This window comes from Balaenoptera acutorostrata, chromosome 1 (assembly GCF_949987535.1).
Source record: "Balaenoptera acutorostrata chromosome 1, mBalAcu1.1, whole genome shotgun sequence".
NCBI classification, from domain to species: Eukaryota; Metazoa; Chordata; class Mammalia; order Artiodactyla; family Balaenopteridae; genus Balaenoptera; species Balaenoptera acutorostrata.
The window spans coordinates 4,698,425-4,710,144 of record NC_080064.1 but is presented as its reverse complement, the minus strand read 5'-3'; the positions used below and the strand labels follow the sequence as shown (position 1 = coordinate 4,710,144).

General features: G+C 58.2%; 2 protein-coding genes across 4 annotated transcripts in view; both read left to right on the top strand.

Annotated features, from left to right (window-relative positions):
• Positions 1-371: 371 nt before the first annotated feature.
• HES2 (hes family bHLH transcription factor 2) lies at positions 372-4,424 on the top strand. 2 transcript variants are annotated; one of them, XM_057535792.1, is made up of 4 exons: positions 372-521; positions 616-711; positions 1,072-1,108; positions 1,195-4,424. In XM_057535792.1, exons 1-4 carry the CDS (start codon positions 477-479, stop codon positions 1,443-1,445), a joined length of 429 nt encoding a protein of 142 aa, XP_057391775.1. In that variant the 5' UTR covers positions 372-476; the 3' UTR covers positions 1,446-4,424. The 2 variants fall into 2 exon arrangements, with proteins under 2 accessions (XP_057391775.1, XP_057391711.1); XM_057535728.1 differs by having other exon boundaries at positions 1,009-1,108.
• Positions 4,425-9,292: 4,868 nt separating this feature from the next.
• Positions 9,293-11,720, top strand: part of ACOT7 (acyl-CoA thioesterase 7) — a 92,939-nt gene continuing 90,511 nt past the window's right edge. The window contains exon 1 of one of the 2 annotated variants that reach the window (XM_057533255.1): positions 9,293-9,447. In XM_057533255.1, the coding sequence (XP_057389238.1) occupies positions 9,293-9,447 (155 nt within the window). The remainder of the gene's footprint in view (positions 9,448-11,720) is intronic. The other variant, XM_057533256.1, reaches the window with a different exon arrangement.

Below are 11,720 nucleotides of genomic sequence, written 5' to 3'. Positions count from 1 at the left end.
GAGGAGGCGCTGGTCCCGAATGAGGGAAGAAGGGCGGCGTTGGACAAGAAGGGACAAGGGCCTGGCGCCACCCGCTCGCCTCCTGCCCGAGGGTCAGGGCAGCGAGGGCTTCGATGGCGCCCACACACACCCCTGCAGGTGCTCTGGGAGGAGGGCGCCCCGGGCTCGCAGCAGATGGGACTCGAAGGCCTGGAGCAGGAACCCGGGGCCTCCGCTGTCCCCCCTTCCGCCCCAACCCCGCGCAGGAACAAAGGCGGAGGTGGGACCCACAGGCGGCCTGACTCCGCGGGGCGGGACGGGGCGGAGCGGGCGCGCTGCCTCCTTAAAGCCGGGCTGCGGGCGTGGCGCGCGCTCCACTGGCGCCCGCTCCGGCCGCGCAGCAGACCTCTCTGCGGGCCTCGGTCTGCGCTCGGTGTCTGGGCGGGCACAAGTCTCCCACGCGCGGGCCCCGCAGCGGCGCCGCTTTCCCGCCGAGCATGGGGCTGCCTCGGAGGGCAGGGGACCCGGCGGAGCTGCGCAAGGTAGGAGCCGGGGCCTGGCGTCTGGGGGCAGAGCGGCGGGGGCGGGGGCCTGGACAGCGACCCGCGTAACCGCGGCCTTCGCGCCCGCCTGCAGAGCCTGAAGCCACTGCTGGAGAAGCGCCGCCGCGCGCGCATCAACGAGAGCCTGAGCCAGCTCAAGGGCCTCATCCTGTCGCTGCTGGGCAGGGAGGTGAGTGCCCGGGCGCTCGGGTACAGGCCGGGCGCACTGGGGCTGGGGGTAGGGGGTCCCGGGGCGCGGGGCGAGGAGGCCGGGCGGGCCGAGATACCCTTGCCGGAGAAGCCGATGAGGGGACAACGCGCGGGGCCCAAGGCTGAGCCCGGGTAGGACAGGCTCGGCCGAGCCGACCCACCGCGGGCTACGGCAGGCCCGGCACCAGCTCCTGGGAGCGCGGTACTCACGGCAGCCTGCCGGAGGTCTGTCTTGTTTGTCCCTTTCTCTGTCCCTCTCCTTCGTGGCCGGGCGCAGAGCTCCCGCTTCTCGAAGCTGGAGAAAGCGGACATCCTGGAAATGACCGTGCGCTTCCTGCAGGAGCTGCCTGCGTCCTCCTGCCCGACGGCAGCGCCCAGTGAGTGACCCTGCCCCGCCCCGGCCCGGCTCCGTGGCCCGCGCCCCTCTCTCCACCCCGCGCCTCACGCCGCTCTCCGTCCGCAGCGCCCTCCGACAGCTACCGCGAGGGCTACCGAGCCTGCCTGGCGCGCCTGGCCCGCGTGCTACCCGCCTGCCGCGTCCTGGAGCCCGCCGTGAGCGCTCGCCTGCTGGAGCACTTGCGCCGGAGGGCGGCCAGCGCCACCCCCGACGGCGGGCGCGCGGGGGACTCCTGCGGCCCGCCCGGGCCCTCCCCGCCGCCCGCGCCCTCACCACCTGCGCCTCCTCGGGACCCAGGCCTCTGGCGGCCCTGGTAGTCCCCTGGCCGGTCCATGGGACCCTGCTGACAGCGTGGGACCAGGAATGCTGGACAGACTGAGGAAGCTCTTGGTGGCGGCTCTCCTTCACACCACCAGGGACCAGCCTGGTACCTACAACCTGGCCAGACCCGGATGTTTGTGAGCTGTGTGGCAGACTGACCTCCATGCGGGCTCAGGAAATAAGAGGAGAGGCCCACTCTCAGCCCCAACTTGGGGTGTCTGGGCTAGAGGTAGAGGGGCAGGTGGCTGCAGGGAGAAGAAGAAGCCTCCCACCCCAGTTGGTGGAAGGGTTCTAGGGCTGGGCCAGCCACTGCTGCCTGAGCAGCCCACACACCTGCCCCAGCGCTGGCACCAGCCCAAGGGCTGGGCCAGGAGCTCACCTGAGCCAGGTGCAGCAACCTGCTCTGACTGGTCACCACTCTCCCAACGCTGCTTGAACCTGCCTTCTCGCCAGCTCAGCTTGGTAACCTCTGGGCACACAGCAGCAATGGCCCGAGGGGCTCTGAAGGCTGGGGAGTCATGACCTCCCCTCCTGGGCTCCCTGCCTAAAGCTTCCAATTATAGGGACAGGATGCAGCCAGGGCTCTGTGTCCCGGGGGGTGGGGGCTTCCTTAGGTAGTCTTGGGAAGGATTTATTTCCCCAAGCATTAAGTTAACACCTGTGTACCACACACCAGGCCAGGTGGTCTTGGGGTGTGAAAAAGGGGTGGGACAAGAATGAGGGTGCCCTGTGGCCTCAAGGAAGCTTGCCACCTTGAAGGGCCCAGGTCCAGCACAGAGCTGGTGCCAGTGTGAGGTGAGCAGGTCCCGTGTCCTGGAGCAGCAGAAATTCAAGGGATAACACAGCAGGTTAAGGAACAGGAATCCCCCTTTCTCTTCTGAACTGCTCTCTGCTACTGTCAGGACAGATAGCTGGAAGCAACTTGTTCTTAAGACTTTTCTTTCTTTCCCATGGAAGCCAGAGAGCCTTCAAAGGTCCAGTGGTGGTGGTGGGGTGCTGTGGATCCCAGCAGTGGGTGCCCAGGAGAAGGCCAGAGCATCTGTGGCCCACCCTCAGTCGTGTTCCCAGCATCTCGTGGGGATTCGCTGAGCGTTTGTGGGAGGTTGCGAGTCCTCCCTCCAGTCCCCGGTCCAACAGCCTGTGCGAGGGACCAGGGCACTAGGGGCAAGAAGATAGAGCTGTTGGGGGGGTCACTAAATTGAGCTATGCCACATAAACCCATGATGACCATGGCACTGATTCTGGTGGCAGGATGTGGGGAAGCGGTGGGCATTACTGAGGAAGTCAATGTGAAGACAGCAGGGTGAGCCCACAGCAAGGGGGGCTGTCCTACCGCCTGTCTGGGCCCAGCTGGCTGGACTGCAAGCTCCTGCGGGGCAGGGCCAGGGCTGAGTGTACCACCTTGTCCCCAAGGAACTCGGCACGTGGTGGGTCCTCAATAAACATCGTGAGCCAACGAATGGGTGATGTGACGGGCCCGCTCCACTGGACCCCGACAGACTGGTTGTTGCCTCAACGCCTATCCCCAGAGCCCTAATATCACTTTGAAAAGCTGCTGCCCCAGAGCATGAGCTCCCCGGGACAAATGTGGGGAAGGGTGTGGAGAGTAGGGAGGGCAGTTCCTTGGAATGCAAGCCTGCTTTCCTGAGCTGCCAGGAGCGAGTGGAGGGGGCACGTAACCCACAAGCCCATGCTTGCCACGAGAGTTCAAGTTTCTCCCTTGGGTCAAGGACGCCCATCCATCGGCACAAACTGGGCCGACTCCCTGTCCCTTTAAATAAGAGCTTTCAGTATGGGTTGAAATTCGGTAAAAACTGACCAACCAGAGGCCCCTCTCCTCCTTTCGACCACTGCTTGCTTCTGAGCCCCATCTGGGTCCCCAACTCTGTGACTCTCGTTGATCTGACCCCAATCAAGCCACAATACAAGCAGTCAGGGACGGGGCGTGTAGGTAGGCCAGTGACACACAGGGTCAGGCATTCCGGGGATCTGAGCTGGCGGCCAGCCAGGCCTTGGCAAGGAGCTGAGACATGCCTGGGTGGGTGAGGCTCTGGGCCTGAGGTGAGAAGCCAGTTTCCCAGCAGGGACGTGCAAGAGCTGCCTAGAAGGTCTCAGCTGGTCCTCTGAGTTGGGCTTGTGAAATAGGGACGCCCACATCCCTCCCCTACAGGGCCCCTGCAGGTGCCTCCCCCTGGCAGCTCCCCAGGTATTCCCAGAGCCCCGTCTCATGGCCAAAGGTGAGCCCAGGGCAGAGCGGGCTTCTTCTGCGTGGGAGGGAAGCCGCCTCACTCAGGGGCATTTAATGATCCTTATAAGGCTCACAGAGTGCCCAGTGAACAGCTCTTGTAATGTCCTCTCTGTTCTGGTCCCATGACTCAGTCTAACTCTGTCTGGTTATCATGCTTGGTTAGAGGCAAGGCTCCCATGTCTCATAAACCAGTGGGTGAAATCGTCCAATGACCTAAGCACAGTCAGAGCACTGAGCTGTCGGGGAGACTCAGGCTGGGGCCAGGCCCCACCTGTCCCCCCGCACCAGTTAATTTGGAGAGGGCAGATCTCGTTTCCATGAGGGTTGCCAGGGAGGACTCCCCTAATAAACATTTACAAATTACTCTGCTCCGCCTGTGAAGCCCAGACTCTGAGGATGAGTGTTCCGCTGGTTTATCTGGAATAGGATCAGAATGAACATAGCCTGCGGGGAACGCCTGGAAGAATCTGTGGCTTTGAAGAATCCTCGCCACCGTGCTTTGGGGTGACCACGGCACCTGGAGACAGCGGCGGCACGTCCCCATCGTGCGCAGGCAGCCACCTCCTACTCGAAACGTCAATAAGCAGCCATATTTACTTTTTATTTATTAAAAAAAAATTTTTTTTTTGGCCTTGCCGCAAGGCATGTGGGATCTTAGTTCCCCGACCAGGGATCAAATCCGTGCCCCTTGCATCGGCAGTGCATAGTCTTAACCACTGGACCGCCAGGGAAGACTCCATATTTACTTTTTTTTTTTAATTAAAAAAAATTTTTTTAATTAATTAATTTTTGGCTGTATTGGCTCTTCGTTGCTGCGTGTGGGCTTCCTCTAGTTGCGGCGAGCGGGGGCTACTCTTCGTTGCAGTGAGGGCTTCTCATTGCGGTGGCTTCTCTTGTTGCGGAGCACGGGCTCTAGGTGCGCAGGCTTCAGTAGTTGTTGCACACAGGCTCAGCAGCTGTGGCTCGTGGGCTCCAGAGCACAGGCTCAGTAGTTGTGGCGCACGGGCCTAGTTGCTCCGCGGCATGTGGGATCTTCCCGGACCAGGGCTCGAGCCCGTGTCCCCTGCATTGGCAGGCGGATTCTTAACCACTGAGCCACCAGGGAAGTCCCCCATATTTATTTTTTAAAAACACACCAGGGTGGGGCTTCCCTGGTGGTCCAGTGGTTAAGACTCTGCGGTTCCAATTCAGGGGGCGCCAGTTCGATCCCTGGTTGGGGAATGAAGATCCCACATGCTGCGGCACAGCCAAGAAATTAAAAATAAAGTGACAAGAGATTGTTAAAGCAATAATTGGTTATTTAACACACACACACACACACCAGCTTGCTATAGCCGGTCCAGAGAACTAACCCACCCAATGGTGTTATTTCCCTTTTTGCCTGGCCCCTTCCCCGTGTGGGTGCATCTCTGGGGTGCTGGGTGCCTGTGTGTGCGTGTGCGTCCCTGTGCAGCCAGGTGGCCACGCTGCAGAGAGCTGCCCGGGCACTCAATGTTGGGGAGAACGCAGCCACCCACTGAGGGTTCCCAGTGAGGAACTGGTTTCACTCTGGGTTTTGAGAGGCCCTGGCAAAGCCCCAGCCACTTAAAGCAGCTGTAATAAAACTCTGAATGGTTTCAGGAGCGTTGAGAAAGGCGCTAGAGGGCACACCCTAGGTGCACTCATGGTGTCTTGTCACCAAAGGGCCATTGGGGGGCAGTAGGGAGCAAGGGCTGGTGGCTGGTCACAGGACCGCGCTTTGTGAGCGAGGGGTTCCCTGGCCTGGGGGCTAAGGAAAGAGATTTCCAGCTGAACAAGTGCCTGCTGCTGGTTCTGTTTGGAGGGAGGGCCCGAGAGCCACCTGTCTTGGTGCTCGGTGAATTAAAAACCTCAGGGAACACAGGACAAAGTTCTTAAAGAACAAAGAACCATTCTGGACCTCAGAAATCAGAGACAGATTCAGGTTTTATGGGGACTACATTTTGAGGCCCTCTGTAAGAAAACATGTAAAATTATGAGTATAGATTTAGGATGGAAGTGAATATTTATTCAGAAGGAAAAAATAAGTCACTTCAAACTAGTGGTGCCTGCAGGTTGACGTCCCATCCCTTTTGGTTTCTCCTTAAGCAATTTACCAACATACTTCCATAAATATGCTTCCTGGTGACAATCCTGGCCTCCCCCTGCTCCTAGAATTATTTTTTTTTAATCCTGGACCCTCGGCAGTGAAAGCACAGAGTCCTAACCACTGGACTGCGAGGGAACTCCCTCCTAGAACATTCTACTACCTGTCCTTGCTTGTGGGCGATCCAAGCTTAAGCCTCATCAGCCTCATGGTAAATCCACCCCTACCCAGAATGGGCTCTGGGTCTCCTGCAATGACAATAACGAGACAAATGCCTTCCATTTGCTTCCTCCACCCATTTCAGGCTAAATATTACAAGGTATAGACTCACACAAACATTGACATCATTCACGGCATTTTTCCCCCTTTGCACCACCTGGAAAGCTTGTTAAATGTAGATTTTTGGGTCCCACCTCCCAGGGTTCTGATTCCCTGTGTCTGAGTCAACAGCCTCATACCTTTCACCTGATGGGGGGTTAATCTGCTTGAGCGGAAACTCCCTGGTTGTCCAGTGGTTAGGACTCGCCGCTTTCACTGCCGAGCGCATGGGGTTCAATCTCTGGTCGGTGAACTACGATCCCATGGTGAGGCCCCCCCCCCAAAAAAATATATATATGCTTAAGCAAAGAGGCCACTCCTGAGTATGGGGGCAGCTGGGGGCTGGGCTGGGCAGGGGTGGGAGGTGGGGGTGGGAAAGGGAAGTTAGCATTCAGCTGGGTACAGAGTGTCCGTTTTGCAGGATAAGAAGAGTTCTGGAGATGGAATGGTGGTCATGGTTGCACAGCACTGTGAATGTACTTAATACCACTGAACTGCACGCGTAAACATTGTTGAGATGCTAAATTTTATGTGTATTTTACCACCAAACAGTAAACTAAAAGATACCTTATCTGGAATTGGGCAGCTACTCAACTGGGTCCTCTGGGATCCATCTGGTTTCCCAGGAACCAGACTGGTCAAGTAAATGAAGCCATGATGCATCCTTTAGGTCTTTTAAGTGTGGCATTAATTCTTGCTACTCTAAGAATCTACATTGTTTTGATTTACTATCTTGGTTGGGGGCAGTTTGGAAGTTTGCACTTTTTTTAAAACAATGTGTTAGTAATTTATTTTTTTTAATTAATTAATTTATTTATTTATTTTTGGCTGCGTTGGGTCTTTGTTGCTGCGCACGGGTTTTCTCTAGTTGCGGCGAGCAGAGGCTACTCTTCGTTGCGGTGCGCGGGCTTCTCATTGCGGTGGCTTCTCTTGTGGAGCATGGGCTCTAGGCGCGCGGGCTTCAGTAGTTGTGGCACGCAGGCTCAGTAGTTGTGGCTCGCGGGCTCCAGAGTGCAGGCTCAGTAGTTGTGGCGCATGGGCTTAGTTGCTCCGCGGCATGTGGGATCTTCCCGGACCAGGGATCAAACCCGTGTCCCCTGCATTGGCAGGCGGATTCTCAACCTCTGTGCCACCAGGGAAGTCCCGGGACCTGGCTATTTAATCCGGAACCACTCAGTCTAGGAATTCAGTCCAGCAGGTGGTCAGAGCCAGGCTTTTTGTGTCCGGGATTTGTCCCCCAATCAGATTTTGAGCTTTCTGAAAAACAGAATGGGGACTTCCCTGGTGGTCCAGTGGTTAAGACTCCACGCTCCCAATGCAGGGAACTAGATCCCGCATGCTGCAACTAAAAGATCCCACATGCCGCAACTAAAAGATCCCACATGCTGCAACTAAAGTTCCCACACGCTGCAACGAAGATTCTGAGTGCCACAATTAAGACCCGGTGCAGCCAAATAAGTAAATAAATAAATATTAGAAAAAGAAAAGAACAGAATGTCTCCAACTCTCCCGGTGACATGCCCACCTATACAAGTAGGGCAGGGCCTCAGTAAATCCTCGTTCCATTGCACTGTCTGGGAAGGGTTGTTTAGAGAGAAAGAATGAGCAGGGAAGGTGAGCACAGAGAGGAAGAGAGGCCCTAACTTATTCGTGTGCTGGGCCCCTTACTTTCATTATCTCATTTAATCTTCCTAAAGGTCTGGAAGGTGAGTATTATTACACCCATTTAACAGATAAGGAATCCGCCTTGCCTAAGGCTCCAAAGCTGGCTGTTGCTCCTGGGTCCCATCATAAGAAATCCATCCATTTCAGGACCCATATTGCGAAGAGGTGGTGGTTAAATAGGCTTGGTGACCCTAGATGCTTGCACACTAGAAAATGAAACTTTCAGTGTAATAATCTTGAAATGATAGGCATGATCCGGTCAGCTCCCTCTGTTCCTGGGACTTAGAGACGTGTGGTGGGCCACCTCGCTGGTCTGGTAATGCAGGAGTAACCAGGATGAGCTATTTAGTTCAGTATAAATGGGCGAGCTTGAGTTCCATGGGTTTTGATTTTTAAAAATCTGACTACAGAAGCAATTTACGTATATTGTAAAAAATTGGGAGAAAGTCAAGTCTCATACGGGGTAATGGCTCTCCGAAATTACAGCACATTGGGACTTCCCTGGTGGCGCAGTGGTTAAGAATCCCCCTGCCAACGTAGGGGACACGGGTTCCAGCCCTGCTCCAGGAAGATCCCACATGCCACAGAGCAACTAAGCCCATGCGCCACAACTACTGAGCCCACGCGCCACAACTACTGAAGCCCGCATGCCTAGAGCCCGTACTCCACAACAAAGAGAAGCCACCGCAATGAGAAGCCCGTGCACCGCAACGAAGAGTAGTTCCCGCTCGCCGCAACTGGAGAAAGCCCGCGCGCAGCAAGGAAAACCCAACTCAGCCCCAAAATAAATAAATAAATAATTTTAAAAAATTACAGCACATAGATGTGATCCCCTTTCCCCTCTTTTCTGGGTGGATTTTGAGACACCGACTTGGCCTGGACTCCACTGCTGGGCACAGGGTGTGCAACAGAACAGATCAGCATCTTTAGAGCTCCTCACTGCAGGACACGCACCCCCAAGCAAACGCTCAGCACTCTCAGGAAGTCTTCTGGAACAACCCAGAGGTGGTGTACATCGGGCGCTGTAGACGGACCCCAATTCCTGGCTTCTCTCCAGCAGCTGCGTGTTCCTGCAGCAGAGACACTCGCTGAGGCCTGATGGTTCCTGGCTCCCCGTTTTGTGCACACACGTGCCTCCCAGCTCGGCCATGAATGCTCCTTTACGGGAAACCGCCCCCAATTTCCTCTCAGGGCTGATCTGAGAAGGCGAGTACCGGTCGCGGCCTCCCGAACTGCCGGGCGCGGGCAGGGGGAAGGCCGCATACAAACACGCGCCACGCGGGGCGAGGCTGACCCTCGAGGTCGCCCAGCCCCGCGCCGGCTCCGCCCAACCGCCGCCGAACCTTCTGGAAGCGGCGCCCCACCGCTGCCCCGCCGCCGCCAGAACCGGACGCCTGGGGAGCCGGCGCCGGCCTGGGGGCGGGACGAGGGCGGGTGCGCGGGGCGGGGCTTCGAAGAAAGCTGCGTTCGATTCGCCGCCGGCGCACAGGCCCCGCCTCTCCGGCGCAATGGCTCCGCCTCTCCCCTCCCCCTCCACGGCACCGCCCGGGCTAATTCATTCAGCGCCGGGCCTGCCAGACACCTGCGCGCTCCCTCAGGCTCCCGCCGCCGCCACCATGTCGGGCCCCGCCGCCGAGACCCCGTCCGCCATCCAGATCTGCCGGTAAGAGGGGCGCGCGGAGGGCGGGCGGCCAGGACTACGAGTTGCCGCCCGGGCCTGGCCGACCCCCACCGGCCCCGCGCCCTCCCCTCCCCAGTCGCCGCCCACGCCGGGCCGGTCGCCTCCGGACCCCGCCCGTCCGCCCGCCGCGGCCGGGATGCGCCTCGGCTGCCGCAGATCCGGCAGCCTCCCCGCGCGCCGCCGCGCCGGCCTCCGGCGCATCTGCGGGGCGGCGCCGAGGTCACGCAGGCCGTTTGCGCGAGGAAGCGGCGCGGCGCCCTTCCCCGGGCGGGGGTCGGAGCGCAGCCCCACCACGTCCCGCCCCGCCCGTTGCCCGAGCGCCCCGGAGCCCCAGCCCAGGTCCCAGTGAGCCCCCTAATTCGGGGTCGTTATCCGGGCGGTGGTGCAAAGCCAACCGGATCCCCCGACATGTGCGGCGCAGGTACCCCGCTCGCTGGGCGGTGGCCGGAGCCGGTTGAGCCCATCGGTGGGCGCCCGAGTGGGCGGGGGCTGCACATATGCGGTCCCTTCAGTGCCCTGCCACGGTTTTGGGCGGGAGGCTGCTGAAAACAGGAAGAAGGGTAAATACCTTTCCTTCTAACAGTTCACGGCTAAGAACAGAGGATGGTCCATTGAGCCCGGAAGCATCTCACACAAAGGGGGCAAGGGGTTGTTCTTGTCAGGGGACCATCCCTGCCTTCCGCCACCGGCACCGGTATATAGAGGGCCCCGGGGACGCCGGAGATCACGAGCCGGCTCATTTCCGACAGATGCGGGAGGGCAGCCTCAAGGTTACTTTCCATTCCCTTGGAAAGAACGGAAGCAGGCATGGTGGCATTGGAGCCTGAGCTAAGGAAAAGCGAGGAGTCTGGCAAGGCCGAACAGGCGCTGGGGCCTGCAACAGGGCCTGTGCTGCTTGATGCACTGTTGATAGTGACCCCGCCTTCCTGTTTGGGGCCCGGTGCCTCAGATTTGGAGACCGGGCGTCACACTGACCTTGGGTCCGAGCCAGGTTGGTTTCCTGTGGATGGTGACATCTCCTCGGAATAGGCAAAGGCTGGGCAGACAGTGCTGGGTCGTGGGGTGCCCTGAACCCACCCCCACTTCTGACTGAGTCAAAGTCCTGTCCTGCCCTCAAGGTCAGTTTTGACTTTTCTAGGGAGAAGAAATCTTTGGGGGAGCCTTGAGCCATTGATTTGTTATTGGCTGTGTGGCCGTTTTGGCGCCACCCACTCCAGGTTCCGAGGGCAAAAATAATAGAAGTAACTGATATCAGGAGACAGACGGGCCTGGAATCAGGTCCTTGGATCGGTCTCTGCCTCATATTGGCCGGGTGACCTTGCAGTTCGTGATCTGCTAAGGGCTCGTAACATCTCTCATCTCGCTTGGTTTGCCCAGCACCCCTGGGAGGGAAGATGGCAGGGAGCCCACCACTCTTGCCAGGGAAGAGGAAACTGAGGTCCCGGGAGACCCATTGCCTCTGTAAGGTCATCCGGCCACAAGAGCCCAGGGCTCTTGCGGGGTGGGGAAGCACAGCTCCTGATGGGTCTTCTGCCTCCAGACCCACTTTCTTTCCACTGCATTCCCAACAAAAGAACATACTGATTTCAATCTACTCGTGGAAGGCTGGGCTTTTATTTACTTCATCAGGATGATGAATAGCCCGTCTATACATATTACCTTTTTAAAAACCAGCTTCTAACATAGTTAATAGGCTTTTGGATAGCCTGGACACTTCCACATGTACGCGCACACTTCTTCTTACCCACGGTGCTTGCTTGCCGGGCTGCCGCTCATATATTCACAATGGCATATTGTCTCTGACTGGGGACACGTGGGCAGGATACCTGGCTGAGGTGAGCCTCAGGTGGCCAACACACCTGCCCAAGGGAGTTGGAGGGGTTGTGATGAGGCCCGTGGTCACAGCGGCTTGGCCCTGAGAAACCCCAGGACACTGGAGTGGATGTAGCAGGGTGGGGAGCCCTTTAAGGACATCTGAGCTGACACCCCATGTTGAAAGAGGAGCCTCCTGGCCTAGGGCAACCCAGCCCATGAATTTAACAAGCTTCACTGGACGCCTCCAAGGGGTGAAGTGCCCTGAGGGAGGGACACGGACATGGAAAATTCAGTCCCCAGCTTAGCGGGTTCACAGTCTAGCAGGGAGAGGATGCCACACCCACCACCATCCTAGACGATTAAGAGGGTCCCATGCTCTCGGTTCAGAAGGAGGTGTTGAAGGGCTAGGGGCCCTAACGTCTGGGGAGGGCAGTGGTCAG